Genomic DNA, 22,212 nt, shown 5'->3' with positions numbered 1-22,212 from the left:
TCTAGAGGGTTTTATTACTGACGTATGATTATCTTAAAAAGTATTTATTTTCTTTCCAGGCTCTTTTAGTCTCCAAAAATTTAACTCTTGCTGTACATGACAGAAATTATTAAGTAGCAAAGTTTTTGGTAAATTAAAATCCGGAAGTTAAATAGAGGATTTGAAATTACACTCACTACCCTTTTGTCCCAGCTACTACTAACTACAAAAACACTTCAGAAACACCAAAAAATGAAAAATATGACAATCAAAAGAAGAGCATTGCACCAATCTTTATTTAGCATTCCAAGCCAAGACCAGAATCTTGCATGTTTACTCTACATTCCATAATGACTTCAACACACCAAATAACAACTACTTCTCAACATGCATTTAAGCACTTTTGCTAATTCTTGCTTTTACTTCCCCACTACTGCTTTTAAGTTCTCAATCTGAAGAGCCAGTTAGCCAGCACCTTTATAAATAGTACTAGGTACTGTTTCAGGCAGGTAAGGATTAATTTCAGGCAATTAAATCTTATACAAGATAGCAACCTTGGTAGTTCAGCATATACTCTGAAAAATTCAAAAATTATGTAGTTACTAGATAACAGAAATTCTGCAACTGAAACAAACTTATGCACATTGAAGAGTTACAGCAAAATATGCTGAACTATGTACTATGCAAGAGTAAGGAAAAAGAGCTTCTTGTCCAGTTCTACCCAGTCCCTGCCTCAAGTCAGTCTTGCTTTTCCCCCATGAAAAGCACAGCAAACAGGTTACCGTTCCCTTGCACATTTCCAGTGTTTAATGTTTACAGTACTTGTGTCCCCCTATATCTTCCACCTGCATCTTCCTCTGCACCTTCCTACTGCCAGTGACTCCATTATTGACACTGGCACCTAATTAGAGGTATATTTTGCCTGTGCAGTCCACACCACTCCCATCTAAGCAGTGGCAATTAGTTAACCTCATTTTATCAGTGTTTCCTTCTCAAAATCTGTACGGTTCATTCTTCGCACCACTTCTACTGCAAAGTAGGCCAACCTGCAGCTCTACCTCATTCAACATACTAACTCCCAACAACTTTCTCTACTCCTACTCACACTGGCATGGGGCAACTCCATGAACACAACCATCCTTTGCCCTTACTCAACTAATACCTTTACATTTCATTTCTCCTTGTAAGCAGTCCAAACTGAATTTTTCTTTTGTCTGCACCAGCTAATTCACCTCTCCCACTCAACTCCTTCCTCCTCCAAATATACCATATTTCCAACTACTTTCCAGACAAGTATGGAAGGTTACACCACATTTTATCTCAGCTTACTTATGCTTTATCTACTCCAATTCCTCCACATATCCCACTATGTATGAAAGCAAAGCAGACAATTGTATGAGAGAGAAAAATTAATCTCTTCATTTTGTCTCCTTTTACTTAATAACTTCATTTTTATGAATATTATCCAGTCTATCACTATTTTCAAACAAAGTAAGCTATTCTGCCTATACACTTGAATCAAGAGAGGTGAGTTGAATCACTTTCTAGAGGAAGCAATATTTTCCTCTAGGACTAAATAACTTGCCCTCTGTGCCAGTTATATATATGAATACACACACATACTGCTCCAACCACATTCTGCAAATCCTTGTTCTCAACTGCACTATTCCAGCATTTCTATCCAGCTTCAGTCCCTTGTATTCCACCAAAACCATTCTTTCTAAACTAATCTAGAAAACCAAATCATTTGGAGCCAAGTACACAAAATGAATCAACCAACTTTTCAATGCGAAATCCTTCTATCTAACCCTTCCTGATATCACGTTCCAATTAGAATTTCTTTTGTTCACTATTATCACACACACATTTTTCCAAATGTACCATTCACCTCTGCTGCAAAACAGACCATCTATAGACTGGTGTCATTCCAAATATCCACATTACATCCCCAACACCCACTCAGGAAAAAGCAATCTAGGAAGAGGTATCAACTCACATTTGGTACCTCATAAGAATCCACCTTCTCTCTACATCCACAGTAGCAGCTGCAGATCTTCAGTTTTTAGCAACAGCTGACAATATTTTTATTCAACTGTCATACTTTCATTCTTTTCCTGAAAGCTCTTAGGCTTAACAAATTTGCAACTGTATACTTGGTCTCACACCCTTGATTTGTAGTTTGATGTGAGTTGATGAGAGACACCTGAAGTTCTTTTGTTTTTCTTTTGGGCAAGAACCAAGATGAAGCTTTTTCCATCCACCCCACATGAAGCCTTGCAAGACAAGGGAGGTCTGGCCTGAAATTCAATCCCATTTGACTTCTGGACATAATTTTGCCCTCTTCAGAATGACTGAGAATGCCTTCTTCTGCTGAAAGTTGTCTTGTTAAGATACTACCTTCCTCTAGATTACTACTCCAAGATTTTTTATTTCCCATCAGCCCACAGAGAGTGGAGCTGGGGTGTTAAGAGGAAACCAAGTTTGGTTAACACCACTCTTATATTTTTACACATTCCCTTTTGAGTACGTCAAGCCACCAATACACATCAATACCATTTCCTTATTTTTTTCTCCAAGCTTAGTGGCACCAACAGTAAAAATATGGCCACTGTTTGGGGACTGGTATTTTGAGAATACTGACTATCATGCTGAAAAACACCTTCTTCCCTTGCTATCTGCTTTAAACCAGTAAACTACACCAGGAGTCTCTGTATTTTAAAAGTAGCAGAATCCTAGAATAACATTAAGGTTTCTATGTGTTCTAAAATATGAATAATAATCCAGGATGTTGATACACAATAAAGCTCCTACCACCAGAGTTCAGTAATTTAGACTTGGCGTTATGACGTTTATGTTAAAAGTGAGGCGAGTGTCTTGTGCTCACTAGATCTCATTTAATTTAAAAGAACTAGGCAATTTCCCCTCCCTCAGCACATAATGCAGATCATGGCTGAGAAGGATCTGAAGTAATGCTACAGCTGCTTAGCTCTTCCCTTGCACTAAATTCTGCATTCATTTCTGCTCTAGTCTGTATTTCTGTTTTATAATGAAACATACAGCCTAGTTATTTATAGGCTTTCTAAGGATTAACTACACACTCATAAGAATAAACCCTCAAGAGGTTAACCTCATCCTCTTAAGCTTCACACACTACAATCCCAGAGATAGCTGGCAACCACAGCCAAGAGAGAAAAAATAATCCCACATCTTGCTAATCCTTTAGCCAATCACCTCATGCAACAGTGGAGAGGCCTCTTGGAGGCCAACAACTCAATCTGTCTCTGGAGCACTGTCAGTCCAAAAGATACATATTTCACTAAATCATTAGCAACGCATCTCAACAGGAAAAATAAGATGTACCTGGCTTCTCAGTGGTATGCTGAAATCATGCATCAAAAATGCAGTGCTGAAGAAGGTTTCCAGCTTGCTGCCTGTACTTCTCATTCATGTATTTGCATATTCTACTCCAAAAACTAGTTTACTGATTAGAAAGTAAATCTAATCTTGCATTGTTCACACCTAGACATACCAATTCATCTGCCACTTATACTCCCTAACATGAACCTGCTGTTTTCTTGACATGTCACAAGAAAACAACCCCACAACAAAACAAGCAAAAAACAAAACACAAAAAAACAAAACCACCCACAAATAACCCAAAACAACCCTTCAAGTTAAACCATAATACTCTATTTAATTCTTTCATATCATGATCTAGAGTATTCCTTAACCGCAGAAGTGGACGCTGCCTGCAGCTGCAGCAGTGCCAAGGAGTTAATGGGGGCACTTATACTTTTAGTTAGGGTTTCTGCTTTGTTCATTATTTATCTAGCAAAATTGTTACTTCATTCTACTCTAACATGATATTAAATGGTGCTATTAAAAAGTTGAAAGGAGATCATTTAGCCACACTGGTAGTGAGTAAAAGTGAAAGCCTTCAAGAACATGTAGAAGTGTAAGGCTAGGAGTATGACTGTTAATCATCAAACATCATCCAGGGTTCTTTCCTGAAGTAAGAATTTTTAATCAACACAGAGGATTAACACTGCTTGCAAGCTCACTGAGTTCAACAATATTACTTTCTTAAAAAAATGTGTCAATTTATTCATTCAGTTTTGTATGTGCTTAGTATACACCTATTCCAAAGCCCAACTTCTGATTTTGTAGGCAAATTCTCCGGAAAATCCCAGTCCTGTGATAATGTAATTCTCTATCTTCACAGTCTGCCCTCTAATACACTTCCCTCTTTTCAAAAGGTTATAAAAAGTATACAATAAATATAGTCCAAAATAATTTTGCATTTCAAAATATTATTCCCTGTAATTAAATAGTCTTTGTTCACTTCCAGAATTCACACACTGCACAGGAGTAACAGGAATTTCTCTAACTGAAGGAAGCCAATTGGGAATCTGGTTTCAGGAAACAATCCACCCTTAAGGACAGAAAGGAAGGGGGGGAAAAAGGCAAATTCTGGCAAAAATGCAAGATTTTATTTAATCAAGAGAAACTAGGTAAATCACTATGAACTAGCAAAATGAAACTTCCCTCCTATCCTCAAGAATCACCATATGCATTTTAGGTAGTGTAACACCAGAAGCCCCTGGATTGCATCTTCTGCTGTTAAAGATTGCTCCAGCCTATTCGCACCCCGAAGTTTGATGATCTTTCATGCCCATAATAGGTGTCTAAACCGTTAAATTACTATATCCTTTCTTATCTTGAAAGACACTGCACTTCAGCAGCATGGCCCTTCCATTGTTCTTTACACTAAGTCGGGCCCCTGAACAATACTGACAGCTGCTATCAAACTGTGCCATGCTCACCCTCGGTGCAGCTGCCGCTTGTAGGAACAGACAGGCTCCTGATGTGTCCTCCCCTCTGGGGAAAGGGCTTGACACCCTGAGTGCCCAGTCAGTGGAAGCAAAGGTCCACTGAACTGTCAGCCTGATTTTATGCTATTCAGAGTTTCCAGGACGTACACCATCCCTTTCAAATAAAACCAAGCATATGTCAGAGCATGAAACTTACTGTGCGGCACAAGGTAACTACTGATTAATAAGACTGCAAAAGATCACTGAGACACACATCTAATTTTGGCATCATGTAAATGCATGTATCTACATGGTTAAAATATTTTGTGCCCAGCATGTTAGGTTCCTCACTCACAGTTTTGGATTCATATCGTATGGCACCATTCAGAAGTCTTTCATAAGACACAGGAATGCATTTCTTCAGGTAAATCTTAGATAATTGTAAAACAAAAATGGTAAAGCCTACTATTCCTGCTTCCAAAGAGACTGTACAAGACTGCATTTTGCGGGCTATGAAAAGAAACAGATGACGTGGCTTGAGACAGCAAAATTTGGTTTGTCCAACTAGCACTACTTTAAGGAGAGAAAAAATATTTTAAAATACATTTTAATATGTTTCCTTTTACTGCATAAACTCTTCTTTAAAACTAGTTCATAACAAAGGCTTTTCTATTCCATTTTCATCCTTAAGAAGCAATTTGTTTTAAAAAATGCAAGAAAGTACGGTTTTCTAATCTTTGCTAATCAAATACCACAAAAGTACATGTGGTGTATTTCAAAGATCAAATCAGGTATTCATAAACTAATTCATTACACAAGCAAAGCATGGTGGAGATTCTGACAAATACAGATGTAATTGTGTGGGTTTCTAAGATGTGATTAGCAAATCAACTAAGTAACAGTCAAAATTTGATACGAAGGAAAAACAGCACAGATTTGAAAGGGGGGTATGTTTATGCAAAGCTAATCTGTCAAGTGTAATAAAGCAGCTTGAATAAAATTTAAGCTGAAAATCCACTGAAGCTCCCCATTTCAGGGAGGAAAAGCTATTAAAAGGAAATGAAGGTCACCCTCCCAGTTTATTTCACCTAATTGACTGCCAATAGCTTACCACAGGCAAACCGACTGCAGATCTGCAATTGAGAAACTGATGAAAGGAGCATTTTCAAGCTGAGGCTCATTCTTTTAATCCTCCCTCACTCCTATTTTTTTCTCCATCTCCAGTTGGGATGTAATTTTAAGCACAGATGGATTAACTGGTTCCATTGTCTGCAGACGTCATTGGACTATGGCACTGTTAATCCGTACAGCAGCATGTCTAATTATCATTACAAAGTGTCTGAGGGAACTATAAAGACCAGCAGGGCATCTTCTCACAAGCAATTAACATAAATTGATAAATGAGTAATTTGAATCCGCTCAAGGCACTCACATATGAATAAAATCAGAAAGGACAGGTTCTTGTTTCGGCTACTTCTTTCACTTAGTTGGAAGGGCAGAAAACATGAGAAATATTCCAGACTTAGCGGCAGGGGAAATGAACTCATACAGTGGAAGGAATGTATGGTTCAAAAAGTTCATTAATACAAAGCAAATTACTTGTGATTGACAACCAGTCACAAGCAAGTAGTATTAACTTTTTTAGCATATTTAAAAGCACATTCTTGGTGAAAGGCTATTAGAACACTGTGTCAGACAATTAATACTACTTCAAAAGCAAGTGAAGTCTCTATTCAGTAGTTTGCTAATTTAAAATTCATGAAAGATTCACAAGAAAGGGAGAGAAAGAAGAATGAATAGTTGCATAAGCTCCAAGAACTCAAGTGTCACAAAAAGCATGAGGAAAAAGTATCTAGCTAAACTGACATACAATACCCATAAATAAACAAGCAACTCTACTAAAATTATTTCTTGCAGAAAAAGTTTTGTTACACACAGCACTGCTGGACAAAATTATGTTCTGACAAAGTGAACTATTACCTTTATCTCTGCTAAAATCTGTGTGAAGCAAAAAGATTTCAGCAACACTGGGCATCAAAACATATCAGATATCAAAACATTAAGTTTATTTTAAAAATAGCAAAGCAGTAAGATATGAAAGCAAGTTATACACACTGTAGGAGGTAGACCTGGAAGGCCACGTACCCCGATGATGGCATTCAATTCAGCCATGGTCACTTGTTTGGCACGTTCTACAGCTTGGGCCACTTGTTGCTGATGCTGTTGAAAGAAGAGGGGGTATAAGGAAAAATTTATTTTAAGGTATTACCACACCATATCAAATCAGGATCACAAATACTTGAATAACCAGTTTGTCTGCAGAAGCCCACGCTACTCATTGCAAGATATCTCATGCAGGTAAGAGGTAACAATGCCCTATTTTTCACTTGTTCAAAAGCAAAGAAGAGACCTGAAGGCAGCCAGCTTATCTCTTACCCTATGTCCCTTCATTATTCGTTTTCTGGCAAATGAACAATCATTTTTAATTGAGCTGACAGGATAATAATGTCAACTTTAGTTTCAATTTTAACATTTATAGACTGTGCCCACATAGCAAAACTAACAGAAATTTCAAACAGGGAGTACTGACCCCTAAAATCAAGACTTATGAATACTCTTTGCACAAATGTAGAATTTGAAAATAACAAGTTTCAAAATGTAACAGTAGCTGCCCACAACATGCTAAAATCAGTCATTCCCAGCAAATACAGGTTTACATGCTTAAATAGTGTTTCACGTATGAGCAAAACACTCACCTTTGACATAAACTATGTAGAGAACATAAGCATGCTTATCTCACTAGATCTACACTTGACAACTGAATAGCTAATAAACAATCACCATGATTAAAAATGAAAGCATATTCTTGTTTCTTGTATTGCTACTATTTTACAGACTCCCACTCTCCTCAGGCAACGAATGAGGCTGAGCCATTGTCACTAGTTTGAACTCAGATTTGTTAGATCAAATTAGCAGGGGGTTTGCACACTTCAGCTATGACAGATGTTCCTTACACTTGTGTATTGTGATAAAATTAACATCTTAAAACTAGCTAATTTGCAAACAGAAAAACAACATAATTGCACTTTAACAGCTGAATGGTTTTACTTACTTCCTGAGACAAAAATGGGATGACTTGTGCACAAATTGTATTCAATCTCTTAGCGATTTCTGTCTGCAGAGGAAAAGTATTCTGATTAAAAACTTCATTTTAGGGGGTCTGACATATATTAACTAGTATACAGGATTATATTAAGTTCAGACAGTGAGGAACGTGACAAAAAAATTACCCATTATTCATACTACTGCAAATATAAATCCTAAATTTATAAACCCAGACAAGGAAAGAGATTTTGTTAGCTACTCTAGGACATCCACCCTGTCTAAAGCACCTAATCTGTATACATATTTAGGCACAAATCTGGTCCTTGTACATAGTTCATTAATAAGCAGAGCATTTTTGAAATCCATTAACTCCAAGATAAAGCTTTTTAAAAGGTAGATTTATTATTACTCAAATTATCAAGCAGCGTAACATTAAGGCAACAGGCGTAGAAGAAAAATGCTTCTTTCATGATCAATTTTATCTGCCTATTAGAAGGTAAAATGGCAGAAATGTACCATTGGGAATACAAAAGAAATACTAAAACAGAAGTGAGGAAGAATGGAGACAAAAAGTACTGACTTCTAAAATCCATGTTGAAAGGGAATTAAAATAATGCAAAGAAGGAAAAATAATCTGATCAGAAATTGTGATAGTCTAACAGCAAATTTGTGAAACCATGAGCATCAGGAGAAAAAGTAAGGAACTAGTAAAGAATGAAACAATCCTTCATTGAAATCAACAGAGATTACAGCAAGACAAAAAGTTTGAGTTCCACTTTTCAACAGCTTTATAGATCTTGTACTTCTGTATCTATTTAGGCATGTCAACCTAAAACTGGATTCCCGGTAGGGTAGAGGGAACTTTTTCTCTCATTACTCAGTGTTATCTGTGTTTACAGCTTTTCAGACCTATACATCTGCCCATAATTCAGAACCACTATTATAATTAACCCTCAAGGTACTGACACAATTTCCTCAGGCTTCCTTAAAAACAGCTATTTCAGTTACTGTAGCACAGTTGCACAAAAACAAAATCAGCAATCAGACAAGAGCACAGCTTATGTAAAAGACACCAAAAACCTCCTGTACCTCTGCTGTACAATTAACCCATGAAGATATTTCTTGGTTAGTTGGGTTGAGTTTTTTTATGTTTCAAGATAGAAGAAAAAAACAGTAACTACCATGAACCATTAGGCCTTCTATGAAATGACACATATTAAAGCTGAGCAAAGATAAAACTCACTTAAGTCAGACTAAAGCTGTTAACTCTCTGCCAGGCCTTTTCCTGAAGCTTCCCATAATTCTGAGGCTTTTTAAGACAACACATTGATATGTTGATCTTTATACATCAGTCACCTAATAATTAGGATACAAAATCCACCGCTAGTTTTATGTCTCAGGAGACAGGATCTAAGTATAATTAGCAAGCTTTAACACCTCCTTCCCAACTTCTGCCAGACACAGGGAAAATACATGATTGACATCTAGACCTGTAAAACTCCTCATCCCTGTTGACATGAAGCACTCCACCTGACCAACACCTGATATTTGACACACCCACTCTATATTTTGCAGAAGCTTCCAAAGAAGTTCTGAGATGGTTTCTCCCTAGGATTAAACGCTTTCCCGTAGCTAAGGGCAATGAAGTGACAGTTGCTTTACAGGAAATCTACACCCTGCACAGCAAGGTGAACATATCTCTATTCTCAACTGCAACAGCTGTCATTTCACAGAATACTACAGTGGTATTTTCTATTCTGTCTGGGCCACAACCATAATATATTTATAATTCCATTTGTAACCTTTAGTACTAGTGCTATATACATAATAGCAAAGTCAATACTTGGAAGTTACCAGCTTATCAGTCTTAACTATTACCAAATCTGTTGGTATTTCTCTGTTAAAGGAAAATAAAAAACGAAACACATGTTCTAATGGGCATTTTTCCATATACCTAGTATATCTCCCCATATAGTAGAGTACATCAGCCATGAAACGGTAGTCTGTTGCACAGCAATCTGTTTGGCTGATGTTTAGCTAAGATGTGTAGGATACAAGGACATAATTGCCCTAGATCAACGGAATTGACTTTGTTTTTCAGGCAGAAACATATGAATCATAGCAGGTGACAAGAGGGGACAGCGAAATAATAAAATAAGAAACTCACTTGGTATCTACTGAAAAGTTCTTTGGCCTGTATGGTCTACACAAAAGTCTCCCTATTCTGAAGCAAATGTCCTTATTTGTTGCTATAAGGAAACAAAATGCAATCCTACTTTTAGTAGAGTCTGTAAAACATAGAAGTTGTCCATATGGTTTGATTTTTTCTGTCCCACACCCCAAATATCGGAGCTACACTGTAATAACAGCATATGTGGCATCAAACAGTAACATAAAAGAATGCAGTATCACATGCATCAGGTTATAATTGCCTTCCAGTGTAGGTCAGTTAGATGTTTTCTTTATTTTGTAAAAAAGAGGACATAATCAACTTTCCCCTTTTCCACACCAATCTTCTGTTATTGTCTCAGTACTATCACACCTGATTTTAGTCAGAACAGAAAAAAAAAAAGAGTATTCTTCTTAGTTTGTCTTTACCAAAGCTGGGCATCATTGATGACCACATATGAACAGCAACCTTAATTCAATTATAGTGCTAGATAAACTTGATTGTACATACCATGAAGTTTATTTTGAGATTTCTTGCTGTTGTTACAAATGCCAGTTAAGAGACATGTACAATGAACACTGGAATGTCTATTCTATTAATCATAAAAAAGTCTGCTTGCATTTAAAAGGCAGTTTGTCTAAGACTTTTCATACACATTTTAAGTACTTAAAATTATTTATCAACTATGCAATTTCATGCATTTCCTGTTTGCTGCCTTCTAATATTAAAAATATTTTCATTTGCAAACACGTTAAATATTTTTGTTGTCTAGCAAGTTGTGAAAGCTAGGTTGTAATGCATGATTCATGTAATTTTGCTGATCACGTGTTGCAAGAGGTTGTTTTCAGAATTGAGAAAAAGGGGCGTTTGTTACTTTAAATGTAAATGCAACAGTTCAATAGACAATGTACATTTGCTCTTTAAGGTGAAATACCCTTGAGCATGCCTGCGCAAGTGCCTGCAAGTGTATACACATTCATTCTGGAAAGCAAAACTCCTTTCTGAAAGAGTCAAGGACAGTTTCCTTAATCAAGACTAGACATCAGTAACTGGTGTCATTAGAGTAAGCCCCCAGACTCAGGGCTCATGAATTTTAAAGTCACAAAATAAAGGTACTTATCTCCTATTTCTAGAGGCCTTTGAATATAACATAACTATTAACTAACAGCTAATATTGAGACATATAGAGAGGTCCTAAGATTGAATAACAAAGGAAACTCTGCAGAAAGAAAGCTGCTCAAACATGGACAAACATGACTAATTGCCCATGTTCTGTGGCTCCTTGGTAAAGCAGGCTACAGAAGTCTGCACCTCTCATGAAAGTCCTCTGAGCTCTATGGCAGCTCTTAGCAAAGCATCTGAAGTGCCCTTGTTTGTGTTCTTAATGCAGAGCCTCTTGAATACATTCATTTTTAATAGAAAACTTGAGTGTGAGGCCCATCAAAGAATAACAAACTACATCATTCACTGGTTCTTGCTGCAATGATTGTCTTTTGATTTATTTGCAAATGACTAGCTTGTCAGACCCCTGACTGAAGTGCTACCCTACTTTCTGAAGTATCATTAAAAATTAACATGAAGCAATTCAGCTGCATTTTGTAAAATTAAGTTGAGCTGATGGATTTTTTTCCCTCTTCACTTGTGCAATTTTTTTGCCTCTGTTCCATTTAGCTAAGGACTTAAATGTTTTGACCTAACCATTGCCAAACTCAAGTGTTTGTGCTTAAGTTTGTCATGCTCACTTGTTAAAGTGAATTCTTAACATAATGACTAAGAACAAAGCAGCCAGACTAGTTACTAAATATAATACTCATTTAAATAAAGAATTTTGCTATGGACTTCAGAATTCAGTTTATAGAACTGAATTTTGTTTTCCTTCTGCATTGCCAGAAAAAAGCATTTTTTTCACATCTAAGTAAAGTTTTCCTTTACAATAGTCTATTCCAGATAATTTTGCATTTTGATAGCCTTTACATACCAAAGCTCCACATAAGGTATATATCTAAATCACAAGAATTTCTTGAAAACTACAGATTTTTACAATGAAATTAAAAGTAAGTATAATACAAGTATCCAAATTCTATTTCACAGCCTAACAAACACTCATGTGTATTTCAGTTCTAATGTAAGAAGCCTTTGCTTATGGGAACCAGCAGTTTCACTTCTGAGCGAAGAACACAGAGCACTCCTCTGAGGAGAATTAGTTAATCCCCTTTCAGCTTCAGAGGTTTCAACAGGAGTAATTTTGGGTTTGCTCCAACCAGCCTCTACCAATACATATCCCAGTAGTAACTTCAGCTTTAGTATCCATGGCGATTTAAGACAAAAATTAAATCTTACAACACATTAGTTTCAGCGATCACTTGTGCTGCAACAGCTGTCCCATTATTATTTCTGAGATTCATCAAAGCTGTACAGATTTTATTTTACAAAGCAATGCTTAGCTAAAAATGTCTATTTTATGTCAGAAACTTTTATTCTTTCCTGCACTGAACTTCCAGTATCACAAAGTTAGATCAGATCTGAAAGCATTCTATCACCAGTTCTGAAGGATGGGTTTATATATTCTTATTTATTACATTTATATTTATGCCATTATCTTGATCAATTTTTGAAAATCAAATTTGTAATAAATTCAGAAAAATACAGTTTAAGAATGACATGAATAAAATTAAGGCAAAAACCAGCAAAGTTCTAGCAATACTAAAGAAACATGTCCTAATTCATTCCCTTAAAGCAAAAGAATCAGAGAATCAGCCTTTAATGCACAGAAAGGAATGTACTGCTAAAGCACATTCACAAAAGCTTTAGAAGGTAATTCTTAAGCACTCTGACTCTGCTTACACTTTCAAGACTTAGAAAGCCAAGTACAACACTGAATTCCTCCTGGAAGGACAAAATGGACTTCCTGCCATTTACAGCATGTAACACAGTAATCCACTGGGGAGGAAAGGTCAGTGTTGCACTTTTGGTCATTACTGAATCATTTGAGATTATCTGTGGTGGAGATGAGAAGAAAATCGAAGCCTATGAGAATGCTGCAAATGGCTTGACCTCAGCCCAGTTTTCATCTCCATCTGTCTGTAAGCCATGTGAATAAAAGTCCTCTTTATGGGGCATGCTTGACTTTTTTTTTTCTAATCCCTGCTGCAAGCCAGAAATTCTAATACCTAAAGACTTGTGAAATGCAGTAAGAAACTGTCTATTTTAGTCTTATGCTGAAGTTCAATATCCATTTAGAGTTTTAATTTTTCCAACAGAATCACTGAAACAAGCAGTGCACTTAAATGACAAAGCTTTTATTCTTTTTGTGATCAAGATCTTCAAAAACAACAGAAAGTACACACATTCAGAGAGCAAGTACAGAAAAAGATGTATTTCACTGTGCTTAAGTTTCTGCATGCTTTGTTAGTATTTGCTATATAGCAAGACTCTAGCACCTGCAAAGTTTTTTTGCTAAGAATTCAGGGGATGAGGAGATGTTAGAGCTATAATTAAATCTCAAAACTTAAACACTCAAAAGCTTCAAATGATTAAGGCTAGCATTCTGTGAACTTTGCTATTCATGAGTTATTGAATCCAGGTTGAGCACCAAGATATGCATATATTATGAATGCCCTTTTATTTAAAATTAATACACTACATTCTATTCTGGCAATGGCTGCAAAAGAAAAAAAATAAATAAAGGCAACATGCCATTTAAAAGTTTAGGCCCCCACAGTATATCAATGTCAAACAGCATGTCAAGCTAAGATTCAATTCAGGTAAGTGCCACTGCCAAATTTTCTTGTTCCCAGACGTGCTTTAAGATTATTTTATTGCTTAAAATTTAATTTGTTCCAACTTGCGTTTCCATGACAACATTGGCTAACCCTGCAAATCATTTGGGTAATTGGATATCTTATCTTTCTATTGCTCTCAAATCCAATGATTCTGGAAGAACTGCAGCAGCCAATCAAATTTACAGGCCTCCTGAGTAATAGACTTGCACAAGTAGCCACATCCATCGCCCCTTTACTGCCGTATTAACCAACCCGTGACAAACTGCGGAAGCCGACCTTCCAACTGTATTTTAAATTATAAACACTGTCATCACTAATACTCTCACCAGTAGAAAGGAATGGAAAGGTTTATTCTCAACAGATACTTGATATTCAATCTGACAAGAAGCAATGGGAAGCGCTCATTTCAGCAAAAGAAATAATCTCCCTATTTTGGGCATAAACTTCAGTTTAGCTAGACATTTAATTAATAAACACAGTTTTCCTTCTGCCCCACATTTGTACTACTCACTTTAATTGTAAGATCAGTCACCCACAAGATGATATTAAAATCCCAGAAGACTGGGATGAAAAATCTTTAGCAAAGAAAAAAAAACAAAACAACACCATATCACAAGTAGTAGCAGGGAATGGAAGAAGTAACAGAATAATTAACAGAATAAAAATTCAAAATTATAAAGCTACAGAATGCTGCATAACTTCCAAAATGAAATTAGAGGGCTTTAATTCAGTACCTACCCTACTTTTATCTGAATCCTCTTAGATGTTCATTTAAATTACAGAAAGGTCACATTAATTTAAACATAAGCTACATATGATGTACAAGACAACAGCTACACTTGCCAAATATCTACTAAAGATTTGGATCCCATTCAAGTGTAAAGTGACTGGATCTATTTCAGACGTCCAGTTTCAATGCTTTATAATAATAGAGAGAGGCTGTATCTCTCATGAAGCACGGTACACAACTGCCCATCCCATTTACAGCTGTAAATCCTGTTGAAACAAAGCCATCTGGCAACAGGGACTCTTGTCAGGATGTGGAAGTACTCCTTTCACATATCTTCACTATGTCAAGACTCTTCTTAAACTTGGCTAAAGAGGGAAGTTACCACATTTCTCCTTTAATCTAACTTCAGCCCATCTTGCTTAAGCACTCACAACTACAAAAGGTGTGTTTATCTAAATTTTAGTTCCATTGTTTAGTTTCCAAGCCTAAGCTAACCTTAAATACACACAGAAGTATTTAAATCTCCTCAGTGAGCACACAGCTTTGTTTTACTTTCAAGCTGTTTTCCAGGACACAGAGTTCCCACTTTTATTTAGATTCCAAGAGATGCTGAGCAAATCAAAGGCTGACTCCAATCCAGAAGAGGTCTTTGTCACCTTTGCCTCCAGGGACACTTTTTCTTTGAACCATACTGCAGACATCTAGAGACCTGACAAACATCTCAATAACTAGTTAGGCAGAAAATGTTCCTATAATACAAAGTGGGAAACGGCCAGCTTAGTAGATCACTATATCAGGGAGCTAAATAAACTCAGAGGAGGCATCCATCCAGTAGGAGAACAGACCAAAGTACAAGGAGAACCAAGATGGGAGCAGAGGTTTTTGAGAGAAACATAAGTTATCAATGAGTTCCTCATCTGACTACACTCTGAGGAGCTGTTCTGGTGCTCTATAAGCAGCATGGTCCCCAAAACCATCCAGCACACTTTGTAGTATTATCTTTATGGTCACAAAGAACTTGATTTACTCTGGACAACAGAGCACTGCACTACACAGTAACAAGGAAAAAACATAGAGAACAGAAAAATAAGTGAACATAAAAAGAGTATCTGTAGCTGCTACACTCCTATCAGGAAAGGGCACCAGTGGCTCTTAATTTAATTTAGGATGATGTTTTAAAGCTTCCTATTTTGCTTTCACTCCCATAAGCCACATTGGAATTTCTGCAAATATCTTTTCAGTACTTGTCACACTGAGCCACTTGATTGGGATGGCAGTAGAAAGCGAAAGCTCTTACACTGCTGAAGTAGTACCTGGAATAGCAGTTTCTAAAAAGTTAGAGCACCAAGTTTCTCAAACCAAGCAGATACATTTACAGCATGCAAGTCAATAACAAAGCTCCCAGTCAGGATTTTGTCCTTATCAACATTCAAGTAAGACTGTAACAGCAGTAGGACTAGAATTTATTTACTAGAACAATAAGCATGGCACCTAAGAAAAATATTAAGACAAGGGTCTGAATTATTGGTGGGGGGGGGGGGGGGGGGGAAACTAATCACTACGCTATAATCAGACTTTAGAAATAACTACCAAATTAAGTGTACCAACTAAGTCATGTGTACTACTCTACTTTAAATGTAGTTTCACCATTTTAAAATACTTTGTATATTCACAGCTCAGTTTCAAAAATTTTCAGAAAAACAATTTAAACATGTATTTATATCAATGCATCAGTTGCCATGAGGTGACTCATTTATGAAAAACAAGTTAAAGAATTGACAACTCCTTTGATAGTAACTAGTGGAACTACCTACTACCACAGAGGATTTGCAATGAAGATGAACATAATGAATATTTTCACTGTGTAGGGAAAAATATACGCAAATCTTTCAGCAACATGACAGTAAATGCCTTACCCATTTTATTATTTTTTATACATTCTGTTGCTTACAGAATAGAAACAATAGTAAAAAGACCATTTAAATTACATCCTAATAAACAAGAGGGCATTGAACCTGCCCAAATAGAAGCAAATTTGATTAAGACTGAAATCACTGCAATTTATAATGATTGGGAAAGGAAGGAAATGAAAACCAAGTAAAACTTCAGAAAAGCACATCCCTACTGGTACAGTCAGCTTTATAGGACCTGCTTCTGACAAGGGAGATCAGATGGCATTATGGAGACAACATTTTCTTTCTGGAACAATATTAAGGATATGGATGATAGTTAATAGATCTACATATGGAGGTGGAAGGGAGAGAGGAAAAACAGGAAGGATGGAATTTCACACAGACTAAATCCCAGATTCTTCACTGACTTTACACCAACAGAAAAGCATACATGAAGTGGAAACTAAATCCAGTGAGGCCATATAAACATATACAGCACAAGAGCATATATACCAGTAGCAAAGAAAAACTACAGTAAAGCTTCTGCTTACAGATAGGAATAGTTTAGTTTGATCACCTCATTTAGAAAAGGGAAGATATTGTCAAGGGACAACAAGAAAGCCAGAAAGTCCATGCTTTTTTGCATGTATTTTAACTATACTAGAATAATTACAAATAACTTATTACAAACTACTAGTTATGTAAGGTCAGCACTGCATCTTAAACTGAAGCCTTAGGCTATTAGCTTTTATATTTTTGAAATCCTGTACTGCTGTAGTGCATAACTCTAAACTCTATATGGAGCATCAGTGATTGTCTTCACATTTTGGTCAGACAAAATGATTCTTCTAGGCCTGAAACTCAAGGGCACCCTGCTGCTTCAGGCCCTGAAAAGTATAGACAAAAGTGAGTTGGGGTGGGCGGGGAGAGCAAAGTGGGGGTATATGACTTCATTACCTGAAGCTGTAATTGGACAATTAACCCCTGATATGTAAATGGAATAAACTTATATTTGTCTGAAAAACTCATGACCATGGTCCATCTGGGGTGTAGCTCCTCTGGGAAGCTTCTGACTGCCTAAGGTATTACTATTGAAGGCCTTTAATAAATACCCATTTTTATTCTCTTAATCTTGTCTAGCCTCTACTCTAGGTAGCCACTCCAAGGCATCAAAACAGCATAGAAATGTGAGGGAGAATTCCAAGCAAAATATCTTCATATTGACTAGATCTGATGAAATACAAAAAGCACATTAGTGAAGACTGAGCAGGTAGTAGACACCTTGCAGAACCTCAGAAGACAAATGGATAGGAAACAGAGGATAGTGCCTAACAGAACACAGCAAATGAAACAGCAAAGAACTTCAGCTTAATTACTCAATTTTAGGCATTAAAAAGCCCGTTATCCACAAAAATTTAAGTGAAACAGATAAAAAACAACACAGCTCAAACATTTTTCAGCAGAAAACATCAGAATTATGCAAAGACCAAAAAGGTAAAGCAATTACAGACAAGAGAGGCAGATGATGTTAACATCTTAGCTAAGAATCTGACAGTCATAGCATTAGGAACAACACTAGCAGCACAGCAAAAAATTCATGGGAACAAGGACAAAACTGCTTGATTATTAAACCGTGTATGGATAAAATCAGTTGTTTTTTTTTTTTAACTAAGAAGTCCTTCATTCATGATAGGTCCCATACTTTTTAGTGTTTCCCACTAACAAGCATAAAGATCTCTTCATTTACTCTAATCCTCAATTTGCAAAGAGTTTCAAGCTGAGAGAGACAGAATATGCTGGAGAATAGCTTCAGAACTCACTTTACAGTGAATGGAAAAATGGACTGAAAAGTAAAAAGGACCGGGATAAAGGCCCATAGCATGCCTAGACAGGAACATAGAAAAAAAGGAAATAATGGGCCTTAGGAATGAATCTCTCAGTCACAGAGGATCAGAAGTTGAACATAAGTCAATAGCAGGCTGTTGCAGAAAAGGCTGCCACTGCAATAAGCTGTATTCTGAGTAAACCTTCTATGCTACTCAGCACGGCATTTCCTCCCCTGGAGTACTGTACTCCAGCTGGGGAACACCATTCAGAGAATGAACACTCGACTTCAGAGGTATGCAGCATGGCTCTGGAAGGCAGGGGAATTATTTGCTCTCCTTTTTTAGGGTGAAGAAAATGCATAGTAAATAGCTGAAGCTACAACAGAAAAGATTGAAATTGTAACTGAAGAAGCACTTCAACAGCAAGGACATAAAAGCAATCTGCTACCTGAAGAGCTTGAGGGTTGCCACTACTCTTGAAGTCATTGCTAACAGATAGAACAAACATCCTATCAGCAACAACTGCTACAGCTGATCCTGCTAGGAGGACACAGGGAGGCACTTGGTTCCTGCTAGGGAAGTCATTCTAGAGTTCGTATTTCAGTTGGAAGAAACAAACTAAAAGCTTTCCACGGGTCTTGCTGAAAATTTTGCATTTGTTTAACTGACTAATTTATAGTCACCATTTGAGGCTACAGACAGCTAGCCTAGTTTACTGTCCAAAAAATAATGGCTGGAAATCTTATAACCAGTTACACCAATAGCAATTCAGAATGACCTTACACCTAAAAGAAAGATCAATGTTTTACCTTTTATTAACAAAACAAAACTTTTTGGTGTAAATAGAAACTGTTGGAATAAAGGACAAAAGAATTATCTTTCTGTAAGTAATTCTTCCCAAGAAAGCATAGGGTTTTCTTCCCTTCTTTCCAGTTTAATTCAAATTCCTATACTTAAAGCTGAGATCATCATATATTGAAGCACAGAGCATGGCATTTCAAGGGGTTTAGAACACTTAAAACACAAGTTCATAAATAGATGGATTTTCACAGATCATATAGCCCACCCAGTATCAGATGTATTTTATTTTTCTTGAGCTAACAAAAGCAAATTCACATAGACTTAATATCTTATCAAGATGCAGCTCAGCAAGCATACCCATCTCTGCTCCCATTCTCCAAAATGAAAGCTATCTTTTGTTTTTGCTTGCTAATCCATAGAAGCCTTTAAAATGGCACAAATAGAGATGGCAGCATTTTGTTCTCTAAATCAATTTTATCCTCTGCCATCAACTAGATGTTCCAGCACACAGAAAGATCAGCCCTTCTCTTCTAATTCAAAAATCCATACTACGATTGCCCTTGCAAACTGCTAAACAAGCAGTATCGGCAATGCACTTGTGTTCTGTAATATATTTACTGCAAATCCCACTGGCTTGCCTCCTAATGCAGTTTTCTATTGTGTCTGTTCTTGTCAATATGGTGACTGGTCACCTTACAAGTAAGTTATACTTTGACCAACTGTTTACACAAACATCAAAAAGGTTCAAGACAAAGAAAAAAAAAAAGACCAAATGTGAAAAAGAGAACATCCACATTGCTGATGAAAGGAGACAGAAAAAAATAAATCAAAAAACCCAAACAAACTAACAAGTCTTAAACCAAAACACAAATTAACCTCAGTTTTTTGTTTTATTATCAGACAGCCAAAAAAGCTAGCTATCAGATCATGTGAGAAGTATGGAATACTTTCAGACAGGCAGCCCTGACACAAAGCTTGCCTTACACCACTCAAAGAGCTTTAATCTGTAATTTAATCATCAGTGCTAATTTGCTCACATTGAGCAAATGTTCTGAAGAACATACAGAAAAGGTGGAAGCAACCTAGCCAATCCCAAATTAGTGACTAGACTCTCCTAATACACTCTGCAATTTCTCATTAGACACAGATTATTATCATTGCAAAAAAAGTTCAAGGACACTCAAACACATTAATTTCCTGAACTGATTTCCCTATACTAGAAGTGTATTTTATAAATAGGCTTGCTAACAACTGAAATAAGACTCAACACTCAAAACAAAAGAAACCCAAACAGTCCACTTTGACGATGTCCAGATTCATATAAACCTATGGAAACAAAATTAAAATCTCTAACTTGAAAATATAATCAGAATAATTTCAAGTGAAATTGGAACCGAAACAGGCTTATAGCATTATTTCACAGGGTTTGCAGTATTTTAAGTTTTTATTTTGTTGGAGGTTTTTGTTTGTACAGCACTTGCATTTCTTTCTTAAAAGAGACAACCTCAGGAAATAACTGATTTTTACGTCTAACCTGATTTAACTAGAGTTCAGTTAAGATTAAACTCAATTTCAGCAAGCTCTAATCCACTTTCCAATCACCTCCAGCACTATGCCAGAAACAGTTCACTGACGGAGTTTCACTGGGGCCTTTGCTGCAATCTATTTTACTAATATGATCAGCAGCACAGCCTGGAAAAGACAGCAATCGGAAAGTAAGAAAACTTGCTCCATAAAAGCATTAGAAAGAAAGTAAATGCAAAGGCTGCAAGGAAAAAGAAATACATTATTCTATCCATAAGAAAGTAAAAGCAATGGCTCAAGAATTGCAAAGAGACCTTACAAGAGTATGGGCAATGAAACAATAGTACATAAAATTTAGACACACTAGTAGACATCCCTAGCCATGTAAAATGATGACTTCTGAGTTTACAATTATCATTCATGAGTAAGAACTGAAATGTGAAAGGATCTTCCAACAGTTCAGCATTTCATGGCAGCCAAAAGGTAAAACTTGGAAATTTTACTGAAGAATAAATAAAAAGAAAACAAGCAAAAAACATCCAGAAAACAGAAAAGGATGGTAATACAAATCTCTGGTTCACCATCATCCTGAGAACTGCATATAGTTCTAGTTTCTTTATTTCAAAAGTTAAAAATCAAAAAAAGGTTGAGTGAAAAGCAAGGAAAGTTCTCAAAGAAAGCTACACAACTGTTTAAGCAGGGACTGCCCAACATGGAAAGGAGTCAACACAGATGGGCTGCAAGAGGTATTAACCTTTTGACTGCACTGAAAACACAGCACCAACAGTTTCTGTCCTGAGAAGCAGTGGCCATCAAATAAAGACAGTGGAAACCAGATTCAAGCAAACAAAGGTGGGGGGTTGTCCTAAATCAGGAACAACTTTCTCCCCCCAACAGCACAGCAATGGTCAAAACACACTAGAAAGCAGTTTTGCAGAAGGGCTCTGGAGTTGAATATGCATCAGTCCCACACTCACATGCTAATGAAGGCTACACCTCATGTGAGGACACAGGCGAATGACTGTAACCAACTGATTGACTGAAATAGTTTCTCTTTCTGTTCCCCTTGTTTGGCAAGAAGAAAGATATTGTTAAACTGGAGCAAGCCTCCAAGTGTCACCAGTAAGATGATCAGGCAATCACACATCATACCAGGGAGAAAATAGATTTGATCAGCTTCAGGAAGAAGGGGATTAATGGGAGACGAGACCTCACTGCTGACAAAGAAGTGATTATGGAGAGGACCATGTCAGGTCCTACTCAGAGGTGCATAAGAGAAGAACAAAAGGCACACGATGGTTACCACTGCAGAAAGGCAAATTCCCAATCGGTGAAGGATAAAATTCTTCACAATAAGGGCAGGTCAAACACTAGAAACTGTTGCCCTGAAGTGTCACCCAATATTACCTCCAGAAAACTGTTTGAGTAGAAATTTGATACTTACAAGAACACAGGTTGCAAATTCAGTTTGACTATGAGGACAACTTGCAAGAACTTTGAAAGCTATAGCCCCCAAGTTATGATAAGGACTAATCTGTTAAACTAGGTTAAAAAAAACAAAACAAACAAAAAAAACAACAAACTAGCTGTTT

General features: G+C 36.7%; 1 protein-coding gene across 8 annotated transcripts in view; it reads right to left on the bottom strand.

Annotated features, from left to right (window-relative positions):
- TLE1 (TLE family member 1, transcriptional corepressor) overlaps positions 1–22,212 on the bottom strand; it is a 70,749-nt gene that overhangs the window by 40,884 nt on the left and 7,653 nt on the right. For 7 of the 8 annotated variants that reach the window (XM_062513757.1, XM_062513759.1, XM_062513761.1 and 4 more), the window contains exons 5-6: positions 7,903–7,965; positions 6,936–7,010 (exon numbers count right to left, since the gene is read on the bottom strand). In XM_062513757.1, coding sequence (XP_062369741.1) covers positions 6,936–7,010; positions 7,903–7,965 — 138 coding nt within the window. Of the gene's footprint in view, positions 1–6,905; positions 7,011–7,902; positions 7,966–22,212 lie in introns of all 8 variants that reach the window. The other variant, XM_062513758.1, reaches the window with a different exon arrangement.

Source organism: Cinclus cinclus, chromosome Z, assembly GCF_963662255.1.
Source record: "Cinclus cinclus chromosome Z, bCinCin1.1, whole genome shotgun sequence".
Classification (NCBI taxonomy): Eukaryota; Metazoa; Chordata; class Aves; order Passeriformes; family Cinclidae; genus Cinclus; species Cinclus cinclus.
This window is presented reverse-complemented; position numbering and strand designations above follow the sequence as displayed.